Raw genomic sequence first — 18,991 nt, forward strand, 5'->3', positions numbered from 1 at the left:
CCATAACCGGGTGACTTTTCGGTGCTTTATTCCCTTTTCCTCACAGTATCGGGCAAACACTTGCCCCTGGAAGGGTGACCCATTGTCCGAACACAATTCCAGGGGAAAACCATGGGTGGCAAAGATCTTGTCCAACGCTGTGATGGTGTGATCGCTGGCCGTGGATTCGACCAGTTCCACTTCAGGATAACGGGACCACTGGTCGGTCACAACCAGGAAGTACAGACCCCGACCGGTGGAGCCGAAGTCAGCATGGACCGTCCCCCAGGGTAGTTCACTTCTTGCCATGGATTGTACTGGCGGACCTCTGTCCGCTGGGCTGGTGGCCTGGCATGGGATGCATGCCCTCACAAACTCTTCAACCCTTTTCTCCAAGTCCGGGAACCAGACCTTGAGTCTGAGGCGTGCCTTCATCCTGGTCATCCCCTGGTGCCCATTGTGAGCCAAGTGAAGGACCTTCGCTGTAAGGGACCTGGGAACCACGATCCTGTGTCCTCTCAGCAGTAGTCCATCGGTCGTTACAGACAAATCGTGACGTGCACTCCACAATGCCTGCAGGTCCTTCTGCACCCCCACGTTTCTCCTGGCATTGTTCATAAGAAGGTCCTTCCATGCTCCTGAGGCCACTGCTTCCTTCACCCTCAGAAATGCCTCGTCAGAGTTGGACTCGTTGGCAATCTCTTCCCTCGATAGTGCTATGGGAAGTGCCGATTCGACAACCAAATGAATGGAGTCCGCACAACTCGCGACTTCCGTGGTCTCCCCTGACTGCCCTGAGCAGGGATGGCGGGACAGGTAGTCAGCGGGGTTTTGGGTCCCTGGGGGGTACACCAGTCTTACCCCGTATTCCATGAGGGATAACATCCATCTTTCTATTCTCGGTGGTGGTTTGGATGAGGCACCAGCTAGGATGGGCAGTAGTGGCTTGTGGTCCGTCACAACAACAACTGGCTTCCCTAGGATGTATAACCGGAAATGTTTGCAGCCCCATAATATGGCGAGGGCTTCACGTTCAATTTGAGAATACCTCCTCTCGGTGCTGGTTAGTGCCTTACTGGCATACGCGATGGGCCTCATCGCTACCTGTTGATCTGCCTGCAAGAGAACTGCCCCTAGCCCCACGGGACTGGCATCCACCACTATCTCAGATTCCCGGGTTGGGTTAAAGTATGCCATGGTGTCGAGTTCAGACAGAGCTTCTTTGATGGCCGTGAACGCCCTCTGCTCTTTTCCAGTCCATGCCCATGCCACTTCCTTCCTCGTGAGGGCTCTTAACGGTTCAGAGATGGAGGCCAAGTCGCGAATAAACCGTCCGCAATACGTCACCATGCCTAAAAAGCTGCGAACCTCCGCCGGGGACGTGGGTGACGATGCCTCCCTGATGTCCTTCACTTTCTTCGGATCAGGTGATATGCCCCCCGCGTGAAAAACGAATCCAAAGAACTCTAAACTGTCCTTCATGAACTCGCACTTCTCCTGGTGCAGCGTTAGCCCAAGGCTGTGCAGTATGCGAAAAGTGTCATCCAGGCGCTTGATGTGTTCCGCTTCCAACCTGGCGAATACAAGAATGTCATCCGACATGTTTATGACCCCTTTCAACCCTGACAGAGCCCCTCTGATGGAATTTTGAAAGACCTCAGCCGCGGAGGATATTCCGAAACTGAGCCTCTTATATTGGTACAGTCCTTCATGGGTTGTGAAGGTCGTTATATATCTGGACTCTGGGTGGAGCTCCAGCTGGTGGTATCCGGCTCTTAAGTCTAGTTTTGAAAAGACTCTGGCTCCTTGGAGCTCGCCAACGATGTCGTCCAGAGTTGGTGTGATATGACGCTCTCTTTTTATAGCCAAATTGGGCAGTCTCATGTCAACGCAAATGCGTACAGCCCCCGGTTGCTTGGGCTTTGGGGCGACAACAATCGGGGAAACCCAGGCCGTCGGCCCTTCCACCTTCTCGATAATGTCTCGTTCTATTAGGAGTTGTAGTTCCTTTTCCACCTGGGCCCTCAGGTGAAAAGGAATGCGGCGATGTTTTAGTGCCGTTGGTCTGACTGACTTGTCAATGTGGAGCCGTACAGGATCAGCCTTTAGTTTCCCTATCCCTTTGAAGAGTCCATGAAAGCGTGCCAATAGACCGTTCAGATCCGACAGGTATACTGCGAATGTGAAGTGCACCAAGTTGAGCGCTTCCGAAGCTGCACAGCTCAGCAATGAATGCGGGCTCACACTGGTGACGAAAAACCTCGCCTTGATACTGTTCCCGCCGTGGGATACCGGGGCTATGAACACTCCTTGGATAGGTAGGGGGGCATCCTTGCCAAACGCATATATTTGGGCTCTAGAAGGCGAGAGTGTCGGCGGGCCCGCAAGTGCCTTGTAGTGTCTATCCGCGAGCACACACACCGATGCTCCCGTATCGATGAGGACTGGGGTGGGAACTTCCCCAATGTTCACGGTGCATGTGGGTTTTCGTCGAGTTCCGGGGCCACTTGCTATGCTGGAGATACAGAATATTTCACCTTCTTCTTCTTCTTCTTCTTCTTCTTCTTCTTCTTCTTCGGCGATGTTCATGTCCTGTACCTCCTGTTCCAGAGAAGATATACCCTTCACAGTGCGGGCACCATACTTCGTGAACCTCTCCGGTCCCCTGTTGGCTGCCACGGGCACAGTGGCCCTACACATCCTGGCATAGTGTCCGGGGACCCCACATCTGCCACATGTCCTTGACTTAGCTGGGCACTCACCCCTGTGAGGGAGATCGTACCCACAGTCCGAGCACGATTGAGAGGAGCTCGATCTCGTGGTCTTTTCCTCCGCCCTCGGTGTCCATCTGGCCTTTCCCGGCGTAAAACGCCTGACAGCGAGTGCCTCTTCCTCACCTTTGGGAAAACTGGCTGCGTCCATCTTTGACCCTCTGGCCTCCGCCAGTTCATGCGCCCTCCCCATGTCTAGGATCTGCCGGAGGGTTAGTCCCGGTTCTCTCAGGACTTGCCTCCTGAGTTTGCCAGAGCAACATCCCTGCAGTAGCTGGTTTCGGACCATTTCCTCCTCATTGGCCCACCTGCAGGAGCTCGCCAGGCATCTCAGACGGGCACAGAACTGGTCTAGCGATTCGTCGCTGCGTTGTCTTTCAGCCCCCATAACAAATCTGTCAAAATCGACATTCGCTAATGGTAGGAAGTGATCCCTTAGCGCTTGCGTGACTGCATCATATGTTGCCACTGGAATGTCAAGGGAGTCGTATATCTTCTGGACCTCCGTGCCTGCCGAGTACATCATGATGGCAATCTTTGCCTCATCCTCTGTTTCCCCTGAGGCCCTGAACATCATTTCCAGTCTTTTGACCCACGTGAGCCATTTGGGGCCGAGTTTTGATGGGGGGCCTGTGGTGTCAAACTCGGGCATGGGCGCTAGGGTGGTGCGTACTCTGCGTGTTACTGGGGCGGTGGCACCCTCCTCTTCTGACTCATCACCCATCTCCCTGGGTACTCACAGTAAAGTCCTGGCAGAAAATGGGTGATCCGGCTCCCAGCTGTGACAAAGATCTTCTTTGTTCTCCTTTGTCTCTTTCTTTATCACATCCCTGCTCCAGCTGGGCTGTGAAGTGTCCAAAAATTGTTTGTTTTAGTTGCTGATGACTCACAGATGGCGCACGAGCACCCAGAACGGGCCGCAACCACTGCGTGTGATGTTTTCACTCGAGCGCTCAAAATGGCCGCCGGCTATTTCGAGCGGTCCGCGACTCCAGATTCGCGCTGCGTTCCTGCGATACTGTCGGAACGAGGTAGCGGTTCACCTCCCGCCTCGTCGCCAGTTTTGGATACTCGCGGGCGATCGGCGAGTCACTCAGCGCGCGCCCAGGCACACGCAAAACAGGCACACCACAGACACACGCCGGAGACGTGCGATGGCTCCGGTCTCCGGCTAGAACTGCCGGGGCACCGCCTTTATTTTACAACCGCGCATGCGCGAGCTCCATGAGCCTCGCGCATGCGCAACGCGTGTACCCAGTACACAACACATGTGACATGCCTAAGGACATACCGTTTTCATAGACTACATTGGCTATCAAATTGTAGTTATTACCTTGTAAATTGTTGTTGTTTATTTGTATAAAGGCTGCTCGAGCTTTCAGTAAAGTAGAGAAAGCATAACAGGAGCCTCCAGGTCTTGACCTAGAATTGGCTCAATTTCATGTTTTCTCTTCAAAGCTGTTATTGTTGCACATAAACGTTTTTAAATGATATATTTTCTTTAGTGCTAATGAATAGATAATGAAAAAAAATGCATAACAGGAAGCCCATGATCTTGACATAGAGTATAATATTTAGCTAAGGATAGGCACCCTCGAGGATGGCTATTGTAGTGGTGTTTCATTTTCTTTGGCAAAGTCCCACCAAGTTATTCATTAAATATGGCAGCCATCTTTAAACTGGCATGTTTCCACTTCACTCTAGCGGCAGTAGTGCAGCTGTGATATATTGGCAGTAGTGCAGCTGTGATATATTCGCCACTGTTTTCACTCATTGGTGTTCTGTAAGATATGGACTGCCAAAGGCTGCTGTTTTCAGACTTCAGTGAACCACTGAAGGGGTAGAACAGCTTGACGAAGTTGTAACGTGGGTCTTCTAACATTGAAATTGCTGACACTAGATTGAAAGTTGTAATGATCAGAATGTACAGTACAGTGCAATAGCCATTTCAATGCCACTTCTCTGCTTCCATATTTCCTCCCCACCCGATGACAGAGGAAATTACATCACCTACAAAGATGGCGACGTCACGCACCCCATCATCCAACCACGCAGCTGGGAGAACAGCAAGTTTGATTTTGACAACGTTCTGACGGCCATGATGGCGCTCTTCACTGTCTCGACGTTTGAGGGCTGGCCTGAGTAAGTACAGCGCAGACTGATCTAAATTGAAATAAATCAGAAAATGAACGAGGCACACTGTCATGAGAGGAATGTTAGCATTAAACTTCCCGCTGAACTACGCAGGTCGGCATTTATTGACGCAGTTCATTCGTCGAATGGGCGCGTAATTTCCAAGCGCCCGTCATATATAGCTACCCAAAACCCGTTATCGCTTTCTTTGCGCTTTCATTGTTGTAATTTCAAATCTTAATGCCGTGGGTTGCTGCTGAAAATATTGAGAATTCTTACTTAGGTCACAAACCATAAGGAAGTATCTGAGATCACTAAAAAAATCAAAAAACAGAGAATAACCTTTGAAAAATATTATTCCGCTTGAATATATGTGCAAATTTATAGAGTCCTGAATTACATGTTTGTATCACAGAAAATGCAGCCAGAGAGTGGGCCCTGCTTGCCCATAGGAATGCAAAAACAGATGAGGACACATAGCCAAAACATAATACTGTCAGAAGTGGTGGCAAGTAAGTTGTTTGGAAAGCGCTTGCTTTTATAGTTAGTTATTTTATAATAAACATTCTTTTAAAGTTACTGGTCTTGTTGCAGGACTCTCGGTCCATACCTTTTAATTATGCTCTGTGCGGGTCATTACATGTTCCCCTGCCTGGGAAAATTGCTGGTATAATTTCGGGTAATTACAGCACCAGCAATTTTTCTGGACCGGGGAAACATATGTTTGCCTGTGCGGGCACTAACTTACCACCAGACCTGACTTGCCGGTAAATCAAGCCCCCACCAGCAAATAAATACTGGAATTTCCAGCACCGGTACTACAGGTGCCTGTAATTCCGACAATCCCCTCCAACATGCCAGCTCTCCTGATTTAGGCTGGAGACTTCTGATTTTTCAGTGAACAATATTGCTATTATTCACGTTCTCCCACCTAAAATAATTCTTTCCTCAATTTATTGGTTTGGAAAAATTGTTGTCTCCCAATTTCTCTGATGAAATCTCCTAGGTGCGTCGGAATGTTGTCATATGCCTATTGGAATCCATGGAATGGGGATTTACTGCTCTTTCTGAAGCTTGTAATACCAGGCTATCAGGTGGGTACGATGTGCGTTCATCGGCAGGATTATTTTTGCAATGTATTTGCTGCCGATTTTTGGCCAAAAAAACTCATGGAAAAATATGGGGTGGTGAGAGGTTGGGTAAAGGGTTATAAGGGGTAGGGTGTGTGGGCAACAGGTAGTAAATAACTGGGAAGAGGAGGATTGGGGAAACCCCCAAATACAAAATAAATACAAATCACAAGTTTTACAGCAAAAAATCAGCGGCAAAAAACTCTACCAAAAAAAACCTGCCTATGGAATGACATAGAACCGGCAGCAGAAACGGTACGGGCAGTTTGCCACTATTCCCACCGGAATTATCGGCGGGATACCAGCAAAGTTGATGTTCGGAGTCAAAATCAGATCTGAAGATGGATGTTTAAGTATGTCTAGTACTGAGTCTGGTGCGTGTGTTTGGTTTTCAAAGCATACGCTGTGTACATGTGTTTACATTGAACAGATAGAAAGCCGATGTGATGCCATTTGTCAATTCAGAAACCGATTGTGCATGCAATCCATTGCGTTTTTGTGAGATTGTACATTTCTTTTAATCAGTGACATATTAATATCGTGGTTTCTTTTTACTATATCTGACCCAGAAAAGAGTTTGTTAGTGGTGTCTGAAGGAGCTCTTTATTGCTAGGGTGAACATAACGATGGGTCTGAAAAAAACACCATTACCTACTTTATGAAATCCCTGAAAAGTATTGCCTGACTTTACCAGAATACACACTGCATGTGATTAATTAGTCTAGAGTAACTGCTCACAGAACGGATGTGCTAATACAGATATATTCGGAGCCCTGAACAGAGATGCCACCATGATTATCAAAGGTAGAATGTGAAGCCCAGATTGCTGCCCTACATATGTCCGATAACGGATGATGCAAGCCTCGGCCCTTGAAGCCTCAACTCCTCTCGTGGACCACCCTTGAACAATTGGTGGCAAAGGGGAACAGTTTATCCCATAGGCCTGGGCACCAGTAATCCACCTATTAAGTGATGCAGCAGGTTTTGATACCAAGCGATTTTTTTCCAAAGCTTACAATCTGTCACATTTCAAAAATGTGCAAATTCTGCTCACATATTTTATCATCGCCTTTCTCACGTCTAATATTGGCAGCTGTTTCTCCCGTTTTGAACTGTTCAGATTCCCCCAAGTTGGAAGAACGCAACTTTCTAGTACAGATGAAAGTAGTACAACACTTTGGCAAAAAAAAAACAGTCCTGGTTGCAAAACTAAGGCATCAGGCAATACCCTAAATTCTGGCACCAATATCACCCCCCCCCCCCACATCCCCCAAACTTGTGACAGAGGTTACTGCTACCAAAGATAAGGTCTTCCCTGTTAACCACTCAATACCAATATCCTCCAGGGTCTCGTAGTAGGGAGTGTTCAGCAAAGATTCCCTTTGGAGGATTTAACTAAAGGAATAAGCCCTGATAGTAGAAGAATGACTTTCTTTTTGCATTGCTGCCACAGCAGGGACATCGTTTTCCGCTCTAAGCAAAGGGGGGGCAACCATAATGTTGAAATGGGCTCCCACACATCTTCAGCCGCGTCTGTTTCCCAATTTTAATTAATAAATGTAAGCCCTGCAGGTCCTGCTGCTCAACCTCCAGGCTGTGAGCCGCAGCTATGACAGTGCCCGTGGTGTCACCGGCTGAGGTTCTGAGGGGATATAAAACGCCTGGGAGCCTCAGAGCCAGAGTCACTGAAAGTTCTGGGAGTAGGGTGAACCAAATTCCTTTGGGCCAGTTCGATTTTGTAATAATTTCCTCCTGTTCCTGTGACACCTTCTCAAGGACTACGGTTATCGATGGCAAAGGTGGAAATGCTTAGAACAGGGTCTCATATGACGATGTGGTCCAGGCCTCTACATTCTAATACTGCGTGTGAACTTTCGTATTCTCCCTGATTCTAAAAAATCCATGGTTAAAGTACAAAACCTGCTGCATGTGAGTTGGAAATGCATTGAATGAGAGACACAGATTCCTGGATCGTGGGATGTTCCTGCTTGTTTCTTCTGCAATTATGTTCAGAGAGCCCTTGTGTGAATGGCCATAATTGAAATGACATTTAGTTCCAACCAAAGAAATATCCTTTCCATAATCGCGGATAGCGTACAAACTGTTGCTTGTTCACATAAGCATTGGCGACAATATTGTCCAAACTCACCAGAACTGCCTATCCTTGAATCGTTTGGGGGAAGAGCTTTGCGAATGGTGTTAATTTCCTTCTGATTTTAGGAATTGGCCCTGACCCTGGTACCTGTTGGTCCAATAGAGTTGCACACCATGCTAGCTGACAGGCATCCTTGGTTATTATGATTGTAGTCGGTGGGCCCATTTGTATTCCCTTTTCCAGATTTGCCGGCCTCCACTGCAGCTGTTATTGAATGTTATTGGACACTGGGGTGAGAAGATTGTAGTTGACTAAATGTAGAGACTGATGGGACAGACATGATTCACTAGGAACTTAAAACAAAACCTCAACACAAACCCCAGCCAATTCAATACCTGACAAACTCTTAAGTATGTGTTTCCGCTGCCTAGTGTGATTCAACAGCAGCCAATCGTCTAGATAGGTGCATATTCAGATCGTCTCCTTGTGCAGGTATGCCACCACAGGTGCTAAGAGCTTTGTGAATGTCGTTGTCACTGACTTGAGACCAAAAGGCAGCACTTTGCTGCATAGATAAGCCAAGCACAACAAACTCGATATATTTCTGGTGAGCCGGTCGGAGCGGTATGTGGTGATATGCTTCTTGGAAGTCTAATGACGGCAAATACATCCCCTTCCGCAGCATGGCAAGTCTTTTTTGAAGATTATTCATTGTGAAATGGATATCTAGGATTCAATAATTCAATCTCTTTAATTGATGATTAGCCTGTAGCCGCCTGAGCTCTTTTGGACCATGAAGACAAGTGAATAAAATAATGTTCTCCTTCCCCTGGAGGGACTATAATGATAGCCTTCTTCAACAGTCGATCCTTTATCATCTGTTCTAAATAGGCTTTCCTGGCCGGATCTGCTGTGCCTTCCATCAATTCCAAGGCAAAATCCTGTTTGACTATGTTGACCCCCCAAGGATCCTGTATTATCTCTTTCCATTGATGGTAGAACCTCAGGGTAACAAATGATAAAATCGCCTGTGAAAAGGTCACCAGGGGCAACATTTCCCAAAATGTGCACTCCCACGAAAATCAAGCACTTTCCCCAAATATTCTACGACTGGTGTTAGAATAGTAATTCATACCCATCCTAGAATATGAGGAGCCAAGGCCTCTAGGAGTGCAAGGTAAAAAATATCACCCACCTTTCAAATTTTTCTGACGACTTCGAAGGGAGTAAGAAGGAGGACTAATTTGGACCCTGGCTGAAGGTACAGTCTGTCTTAGAGCTTTCGCCAGAGAAGGAAGGTCAGGATTTCCAAGAGGGAAGCAGTATCCCTCCCCTAAACATCTCACAGGGAACAGAGGGAAATACCAAACTCAGATGACCCATCCAGCAGCTCCAAAACTGGTACCCAGCCAGCACACAGCGTGCCCTGCTAAGTTCCACTAGGAAGCTTCCTAGGTGGGAAGTGCCAGAGAGTCTCTGACCAATGGACAAAGCCATTGCCTGCAACACCCTCCTCAGCTTTGGGCCATCTGCCTTAAAGGACGACACGTGCCCAACCAAGAAGCTAGGAGGAGTGCCACAACAAGCATCAACCAGCATCCATCTTTTAAGGACATTTTCGAGACAGTAGAGCCCTCGAACCGTGATCGGCTGCACCACTGACTGTTGTCACGCTGCAGTCACTAAAGCCACCCGAGAAGCCTCAACCAGCGTTCCAGATCTGCCAACCAGCACAAAGGCAACAATTCTTGACCGCAAGCCGCCATGTAGGTCAGCCTGCACCCGCCTCTCCAGCCTTGCTTGCCAAACTGCCTGCTGCCTGATACCTGCAGCTGTCTCCCGCCTGGAACTCTGTTGCGGTTGCTGAAAAGCATCCTCGAATCGACTTCACGCTGTCGAGCATCAAGATCATCTCAAGCACCAGGTACATTGTGGTTCTGTCCCCTTGATATGATAGTTTATTTATATAGCGCCTATACACAATGTGTTTCAAAGCGCTTCAAGGCAAGGGAGGGAACAAGGTAAAATACGACATTCTTACAGGCCATGAACAGTAAGAATGTGAAATTAACTATCACTCTCGACCTGACGACATATCAGGTAGTGCAAGAGCTAAGACATAGATAAGGAAGGGAGGTGGAGAGTGGGAAGGAAATGGAAACAGACAGGCAACTACCGTACTAGGCCTGACGAAATTTCTGGTAGAGCCGGAGAAAAAAACAAAAGGTGAGGGAGAGAGTTGCCGAAAGGGAGGGGAGAAACAAAACAAGCGACTCTCGTACTAGGCCTGATGACATTTAGTGCTGGAGGGGGGAGTAAGGGGAGGGGGGAGGAGACAGACATGGTTGCTATCATACTAGGTCCAGGGACAATTCTGATTAAGTGCATAGAGCCTAGTGACATTTACGACCCCTTGCTCTCTTGGTGCTGAAACCAGATAACATTGAACAGTTAAGACTGATTGCTTTACTGACTACCCTCCTGTCAGTATCCAGAGTGCATACCTTTCCTTCGTGATACAGCCTGTCCTCTGTGTTCCTTTAGAGGGTGGGTTGTATTTTGTAGTGTGCTAGAACTGTCTGTTGTAATAATAATAAAGTCGATTGTTTTATACAACCTTCACTGGACAGTCCATTTTAACATTAGGTAATAATTATATTTTCGCTGTGTTGCAACTAACCAACGGTCCACGACAAGCCTGCCGTTCCGTCCGTGTTACCAAAATTGGACAAGGTTTATAATTTACTTTTGTTTCCAATCTGTTCGGATCCCTTCTGGTGTACTAGATGTGTGGGGCTGATTGATGGTTTAGAAACAGATATTCATCCCTGGACCACTGGTGCCGCGGAAGTTGATTCGTCACACGCTGTCTAGGTGATTTTGTTCTTGGCAGTCGTGGCATTAGTTTGCTTTTTGTTCTATATTCAACAGATCATCACTTCAGTCCCATTCACTGTCCATTTTGGGAAATAATTTTTGCAGATCTTGCGGTGGGTCGGAAGACGGAGGCAGACACCTTAAGGACATTTTTGTGCTTTTTTTAAAATTAAACTAAAATAATAAACCCTATGGCTAAAGGGATAACCTACCTATCTAAGAAATTAATGGTGCTCGTCAGATGTCAGGAAGTCCAAAGTAATTCTGTCCTCCGTCCAAGCGAACCCTCTCTGTCCCTACCTCTAAAGAAAAATAGGGCAACAAATGTGTCTTTTTCCCTTGTCCTTATCTGTATCCAAGTTTCTTGTTATATTATATATTAGTAGTAGTAGTCTAGTATAAGCCACTATGATAGTCTTTCTTATTAGGTCTTGTAGTTCTTCAAGACAACTATTAGTTCTTGACCTTTCTAAGGACCGCTCTCGGTAGTAATTGTTTCTCCTCTTCTTGGTGTCACATATACGTTCTTCGAATTCTTTCTGTTCATGTTTTTGCAGAGTATCTTTACTTCTATATCCGTTTAGCCTTTCTTTGTCAGTTGTACTCTCGCTGGAACTCTGTGCTCTTCTTTCCTCTTCACTGGTGAGCCGTGTCTTTCCTTTCTTGGTATATGTTTTAGGCTTTTCCTTCTCACACGCTTCAACTTTGCACACATATAGTTCTTGCCCTTCTTCCCAGGGTTTACATTCCCAGTCTCTCTTAGTACCCCACCAAGTTGTTTAAATGCCTCTTATCACTTGTTGTCTCTTCCACAATATTTTGATCTTGGTACCAGGACGAGTTTCTCTTTTCATACGTTCCCAGTCTTTCTTTACCAGTTTATCTATTTGTGTTCCCTTTTGATTTCCACAATTCCAGCCATTCAGGTTTTTGGTTATCATTTTGCTCTTGAGAATGGGATGAGTTACTTCACATAAATAATGAATACCAGTGGTATCCCTCTGTTCCCTATTCCACCAGTATCACTTGTGATGTGGGCAAGAATTGCAGCGCTCAGCTTTCAATTGGGTACTGCTTCTCACTCTCTTTGCTGTTCTTCGGTCTCCCGTTCACGGCTCAGCGTCAGACGTCTACTGTCTGCATATGCTGGGGCTCGGAAGCCGTTCATACTTCCTGTTGCGGTTGTCTCAGCACTGTTCTGCAGGCGTCCTGCCCACCACTCTGCATGTGTGATCATGCCACTACCAAGGACCTTCTCCTTCTCTTCTGGCTCGTACCACTTTTGTTGTGGTCCTGTACACCGGGATTCCGGCGTCTCGCAATATGCTGCTCTGCTCCTTCGAAACTGGCAGGCTCTGCAATGTGCCTTGACTCTGCCTCTACAATGTGTGATGAGGTCAGGGGGCTTCCGCTGCGTATCAGGATCTCCTCTTCTCCTCCTGCACTGACGCCTCACAGTTAAATACACATCTTGAGTTAAAGGGATATTTTCCTTATTTTCTTCAGACAGATTTCTTCCTGCATGGCCTTTAACCAAACATGAAGCCTCTGTAATATTCTCCATGGAAGACAGTCCCATATACGCGGCTATGGTAGTTCCTTCAGGGAGTTCCTCGCAGGAAAACGAGTCCTTGTCCCCAAAGGGGGAGTCTCTCCGGGTGAGATCCCACTTGCCTCGACCCCTAGGGTTGGTCTTGCGGAACTGGCTCACCTCCCTAGCCTCACAATGGGAGTCTACCCCTAGGCGATAAGGTATGAATACCTGCGATTCGTCGCAGTCTTTAAATAATGCTTGTACCATATACACTAGAAATACTACCTTTTTTAGTGGCAGATTCCAGCAAAAGCATTTTTAAAGCTGAATCAATTTTTACAGTAGACTGCGTCCCTTGAAGGTATGTCGTCCGCTGCCATCAAAGGCAAAGGTTTGTTAAGTTTGGAATGATAAAATCCAATTTAGCATCCTCTGCCAAATCTTGTTTACTTCTTTGGGACAGGTACCTCTTGGAAATTAATTTAGGCAGTACTATTTTTGACTGGGTCCTACCTTTCCTGTTTTATGGCGTCCTTAATTGTTTTTATCATAGGGACTTAAGAGCCTCCATGACATGGTATTGACTCTGTAAGTCTCCCTCCCCCTCTTTTTCATAATTGTTGGCAGTGAGGTTGAGGACTTCCCAAATGTGAAGGAGCAGGTCCTACCTAGCCTTTTTTTAAAAAATCGAATGCCCTTTCGTGTCTGGGTCTGAGTCTTTAGTTTGATCTTCAACCTTCTTTAGTCACTCCTTCACCAAAGCATCTTCTGTTGCAGCGTCCATGAGCTACTTGAGTTCCTCCTTAGATTGATGAAGGTCTGGAAAATGCTCTCTAGGCTGTTTGTCCCTCCTGTAGGACCATACAAACCTCCACACCACTTCTCCTTATTAATGCTCCCTCGAAAAGAGGGTGGGAGATCTTGTGGCAGTCCTTTTTCTCTTTGGGAAAGCAGTACATGAACGTGACCGAGACCAGGATCTGCCGCTATGCCTGTGGCCAGATTTGCAGTCACGTTTCCCAATGATAATGACTGTTTCTCCCTGTATCAGATGCAAGCAAGAAAAACAGAAATGCACACATTTGCACTTCCTACAGTATTTAGCCCCAACACTCGCAATCGTTTAACATCTTCACCGGAGCAAGCACATGATGTCATGCTGCACTTATCGTTAAGCTCCATACCACCCTCAGCACAGCACATTTAGTAAAAGAAACATTCCATCATCAGCGCCCACCAAATATCTGCATGCTGACTGCCCTGTCTCTGTCACAATTGTGTTCAAGCCCCTCTGCCTCCCAAAATGTTCCTTGACCCTGCCAAGGTCCACAGGAATCTGTGTTCACAGCTAACCAGCTCCCTCTGTAAGATTGTCTGCCCCTATACGAAGTCTTTACTGCATCTCCAACCTCTGCCACAGACACAAGCTTCCAACGTTCAGAAAACCAAAACATGACATAGTAAAGGAGTATTGCTCCCTTATAGGTCTCGTTGCAGAAAGAGACAGGGAGGGACCATAATGAGGTGGGAAGTGAGAATCAAATAATTTTTTACTGAAGTGAGGTAAACATTCTTCATACTTAAACAATGTTATGAGAAAGGGAAGTTGCTGGGTTATGTGTGAACTAAAAGGAAGGCTTTGCTTTTAGGCATGAAGCATGAGGTGACAGTCTGGGGAGCCATCACTGGACTCCCATACTCCACAGAGTGAACAATATTAGTGGTTTTAACATTATGTTCTACTTTGCTGCCTGATGGATGACGCTTAATGATTGTGACCTGACTGGAAGATGGTGACTTAAACGCAGAGCACCCCGGTGCATAAGGAGGCCATGGCACAGATAAGCACTAAGGATATGATACCTGACGGAGTGCGCCAGGGGAAATCTGGTATGCAGTGATGTTATCGAATTATAAAACAAAGAATCATTTTTGAACTAACTCAAAACATTAAATAATAAAGATTTTGGGGAAACTTTGTGTGTGGTTGTGAATGGGACAGTGGTTTTAGGGGTAGGCAAAAAGTAGTAAAAAGAAAAAATGTGGGGCTTGAGGGGAACCTCCCCACCCCCAAATACAACAACAAAAAATGTGTTCTTTTTTATATGTTTTTTATTAATTCAAAGTGTATTCTTAGTTTGATAATTCGATAAAAGCACATGTAACCGGGAAATCTTCCCATGGGGTAGGGAATCCCCTGATTGTGTGGATACTCTCTTTACGGAACTGGTGGAGACTGTGAGGAACCCGGGGGCATCCTCACTTCTTTTCCACCTGGATACTCCTCTCTGGTAGCCAGGGAATGGCCATCACTTTTGGATCCCGACCCTGGGGGTGGATATGCGAGGGAGGTTCACCTGGGTGGAGAGAACTTGGGGAGCGGGAAGAGGATGTACTTAGGGGAGACAGGATCCCCTTTCCCTGTTCAGAATGAACCCTCTATACCACAAGCCTTTGTAAGCTACTGCCAGCCCTTTCCCTTTTCTCCCCTCTGAAAAGTCACCAGAAACACCATTTCAATACTGGGACGAGGAAGAGACCAACTAGGATGATACATCCTCATTTGCATAAGATAAACACATACCTGCTAAGTGCCAAGCCTTATATTGTTAATGCAGACACAAATCAGTCAAGTACCAAGACGAGGGGGAGACAACCCAGAGTTATGCACACTTTCTTTAATTCAAACCTCCCCAAACACCACTATGGTACTGAGACGAAGAACATTGCTATGGAGGATTTCAAGGGAACAGACAGGCATGTCCCGTTATTGCCATGGTCAGGCAATTGGACTGAATAACCCACACCTGTGGTCATTTAACAATCCTAATGGATATAAAAATGGAGGCCGCACAGCATGAGGGGGAGAGGCAGCAGACTGGAGCAAATCAAGCTTGAGAGAGGCGGACTGGAGAGACAGGAGCGGGAAACACTGGTGCTGGAAGCCACGTCAAGCAGAGGAAAAAGATGCCAGGGCCAAGGCTGGCCGTGAGAGGGCGTGGAAGTGCTGCAAACCCTCTGTGTCGTGCGCCAGCAGCAGGAGCTGTGGGGTGCCAAAGCACTCCAGTTGCTGTGGGATTCCAGGAGAGCAAGTGGTGCTCTCCAACATCCACGAGGGAAGAGCAGAGATACTGGAAGCTGAACGCAGAATGAAAAGAAGATGATGGGAGTTGCCGTTTGAAGCCTGTGAGTGGAAACAGGGAACACTCATGCTGGGGCGTTCTGAGGACTTGAAAGAAACATTTGTTGAATATTGAACAAACTGAAAGGTGTTAAGAACACATTTGAATGCTAAATCAGGTGCTTTTGAATACCACAAAGGGCTCTATTTGGGTTGATATTTGTAATATTTGTAGCAGTAGGGACAAGATAATTCCCCCAGGCGAAAGAAGACTAATACCCACTGATTTGATTCTGATTCCACCCCCTAATACCTACATCAGATTTGCTCCCAAATCAGGACTAGCATGGAGTTTTGGAATTGATGTCCTAGCTGGGGTTATAGATCCAGACTTCAGGGTTGACATTAAAGTGTTATTACAGAATCATGGAAAAGATCCCTTCCAAATCCATCAGGGGAATACAATTGTACAAGGGGTGCTCGAGAGAGCAGTGTTCCCTAGCATAAAGGAAGAGGCTTTGAAAGAGGTAATAGATTGAGGTACTTGAGGCTTTGGGGAGGCTGCTGATACACCTGATGCCGCTCAAGACCCTGTAAGGTAAGCCCTAATTACAGGGGTATCCCTTAATTATATGGGTACCCCTAATCACGCTCAAACCAGATTAAAGTTCACCCCTCTAGGGAATTACGGCCAAGAGTCTATCTTGCAAGGATAACAAGTTTATTCAATACAGACATGAGGATAGGAGCAAAGAACTTTGCTGCCTGAAAGGTGTCCTTCAACCGTCGCATTCTCCTGCAGACTGGAGCCAGGCAGGAGCTCTTAACTTGCTGTAGTGGCATCTCTGGATATGGGCATGGCTCCATCCAAAACGGTCATTCTTCCCTACAAGGGGCCCTGCAGTCTTCCTTCCTTCATGGTCGGGTTTCCGTTTAGGACATACTACTTAACATACTGCTAGCCTATGCAAGAATACACTGTAGCTCCTGTTTTTCATCATTTTGCTACATTATGAACTTTTATAATTAAAAAAATGTCCCATCACGCTCTCTGCATTGTGTGCATGAGCCTTAGCCTGCTTGGGCTCTTTGACAGACAGCAAACAGTTGCTGAGTTACGTGCTGGCCTGTCAGAGCTAGCGAACACCACAGCAATGCCTGTAGTCTATTTTTAGCGCAGGCCATATTCCTTTTGGCAGAGAGCCTGCTTCTACCGTGCTTTTTCTTAATGCCCCTCCTCCCCCTGGTCTCCTGTAGTGCCTAGAAACAGTTAAAAGAAGTCTTGCCTAATTCTAAAGTGCCAGGGAGTGAAGGAAGGTGCTAGTTCCTTCCCAACTACTCTGAACCCAGAAAGGTTAGAGAGGAAGAAACAGAAACTCTTTCCAACCTAGCCTTTGCCCAAAGAAACAACCCATTGTTAGCTAAAGCCTTTTTGCAAATTACACCTGAGCAACAGGGCCGTGAGAAAGGAGGGCCTTTTTTCTTTTTGAGTCATGGGCTAATGTACCAGGGAGACACTACTTCTGAGGGCCTAGTAAAAACCCAACTAGTTGTCCCTAACAGTCATGAGAAGTTGTCCTGGAAATAGCTCATTCCCATTTGACAGGCGGTCATTTAGGACGGACAAAGACGCAGGCCCAAATCATCAATAAGTTCTACTGGCCAGGAATTTATGCTGACATTAAGAACGTCCAGTCTTGTGCAATTTGCCAAACGACCGGTACCCGTATACCACCACCAGTTCCCTTACAGCCACTGCCAATTATTCAAATTCCATTCTCAAGAATTGGTATGGATATTGTAGGCCCCCTGGAAACATCAAAATTAGGGAACAAGTACATTTTGGTAATATTGGATTATGCCACTCGCTATCCAGAAGCCTTTTCCTTGCAAGCCAATACCACCCAGCAGATCTTGAAACACCTACTCACTTTCTTTTCCAAAAGAAATATTAACAGATCAGGACTCTACATTTATGAGCTAACTCATGGGAGAAGTAAACCAACTATTGCATATTACCACTTTAAGGGCCTCAGTATATCACCCACAGACAGATGGCCTTGTGGAAAGGTTTAATAATACTTTGAAACTATATTGCGGAAGTTGGTGGAGCAGGATGGCAGAAACTGGGATGAAATGATTCCATGGGCTTTATTTGCTGATATGAAGACTCCCCAGGCTTCTACAGGATTCTCCCTGTTCACATTATTTTGTGGACGGGAACCTCAAGATATCCTAGATATATTGAGAGAAACCTGGGACGAAAGGGAGGAAGCCCTAATCCCACTCTCCCAAACTGCAAACTGACTTAAAGAACACATGACAGTAGTTACGCATATGCCAAGGCACGTGAACAACAGAAAGCCTCCTTTGATAGAAAAGCTTCTTTAAGATCTTTTTCAGTAGGCCAAAAGGTATTAGTATTGTTGTCCACTTCTGAGAATAAACTAATATCTAAGTGGCATGGACCAAATGAGGTGTTAGAACAGACAGGACCCTGTAACTACAACATGTCTCAACCGGCCTAAAAACACACATTTATCCCATTAACCTTTTAAAGGAGTGGAGGGAAAATCCTTCAGTCTAATGCCACCATTTTGTCCTGTTTATTGCCTGAGGATTCTGATAACAAAGTTCTGATTCCACCCAAACTTAGTAATAACCAGAAGCAAGATCTATATGACCTTGTAAGGCAATTTACTGATGTATTTGAAGAGGAACCAGGAAGAGAGAAGGATATCTGTCATCACATCCGCACTCCAAAAGGCAAAGTGGCACATTTAAAGCCATACAGATTACCTGAGTCCCGAAAATAACATATCATCCAGGAAGTCAAGCAGATGCTTCAGGCTAATGTTATTGACCCCTCCACTAGCCCCTGTCTTTCCCCATTGTGTTGGGGGCAAAACCCAACGGAAGTTGGAGATTCTGTATCGACTTTAGGAAAGTTAATGCCATATCTGCCTTCAACGCTTACCTAATGCCACTGATGGATGACCTTATTGACCGGCTGGGTAATGCTGTCTGTCTACCATAGACCTCATGAAAGGCTATTGGCATGTTCCGTTATACGCTCCTGATGGAGAAAAAACTGCCTTTGCCGCACCTATAGGTCTGTTTCACTTTAAAGTACTACCATTCGGTCTACATGGAGCCTCCGCCACATTTCTGAGAATAATGGATAAGATCTTACAACCCTACTCTGACTTCTGCAGAGCCTATATTGACGATATTGTGATACACAGTAAAACTTGGGAAGATCATTTATATCACCTTTACACAGTCTAGTGTTGAGAAAGGCAGGCTTAACAGTCAACCCTTAAAATATTGAAGTTGGCTCAATCAGCAGTC

The 18,991-nt window shown here is 46.3% G+C and overlaps 1 protein-coding gene across 8 annotated transcripts in view; it reads left to right on the top strand.

Moving 5' to 3' along the window:
• CACNA1C (calcium voltage-gated channel subunit alpha1 C) overlaps positions 1 to 18,991 on the top strand; it is a 2,322,072-nt gene that overhangs the window by 1,211,520 nt on the left and 1,091,561 nt on the right. For all 8 annotated transcript variants that reach the window (XM_069628642.1, XM_069628646.1, XM_069628641.1 and 5 more), the window contains exon 26: positions 4,746 to 4,892. In XM_069628642.1, coding sequence (XP_069484743.1) covers positions 4,746 to 4,892 — 147 coding nt within the window. The remainder of the gene's footprint in view (positions 1 to 4,745; positions 4,893 to 18,991) is intronic.

Source organism: Ambystoma mexicanum, chromosome 12 (assembly GCF_040938575.1).
Source record: "Ambystoma mexicanum isolate Mex_15411 chromosome 12, UKY_AmexF1_1, whole genome shotgun sequence".
In the NCBI taxonomy this organism is placed as follows: Eukaryota; Metazoa; Chordata; class Amphibia; order Caudata; family Ambystomatidae; genus Ambystoma; species Ambystoma mexicanum.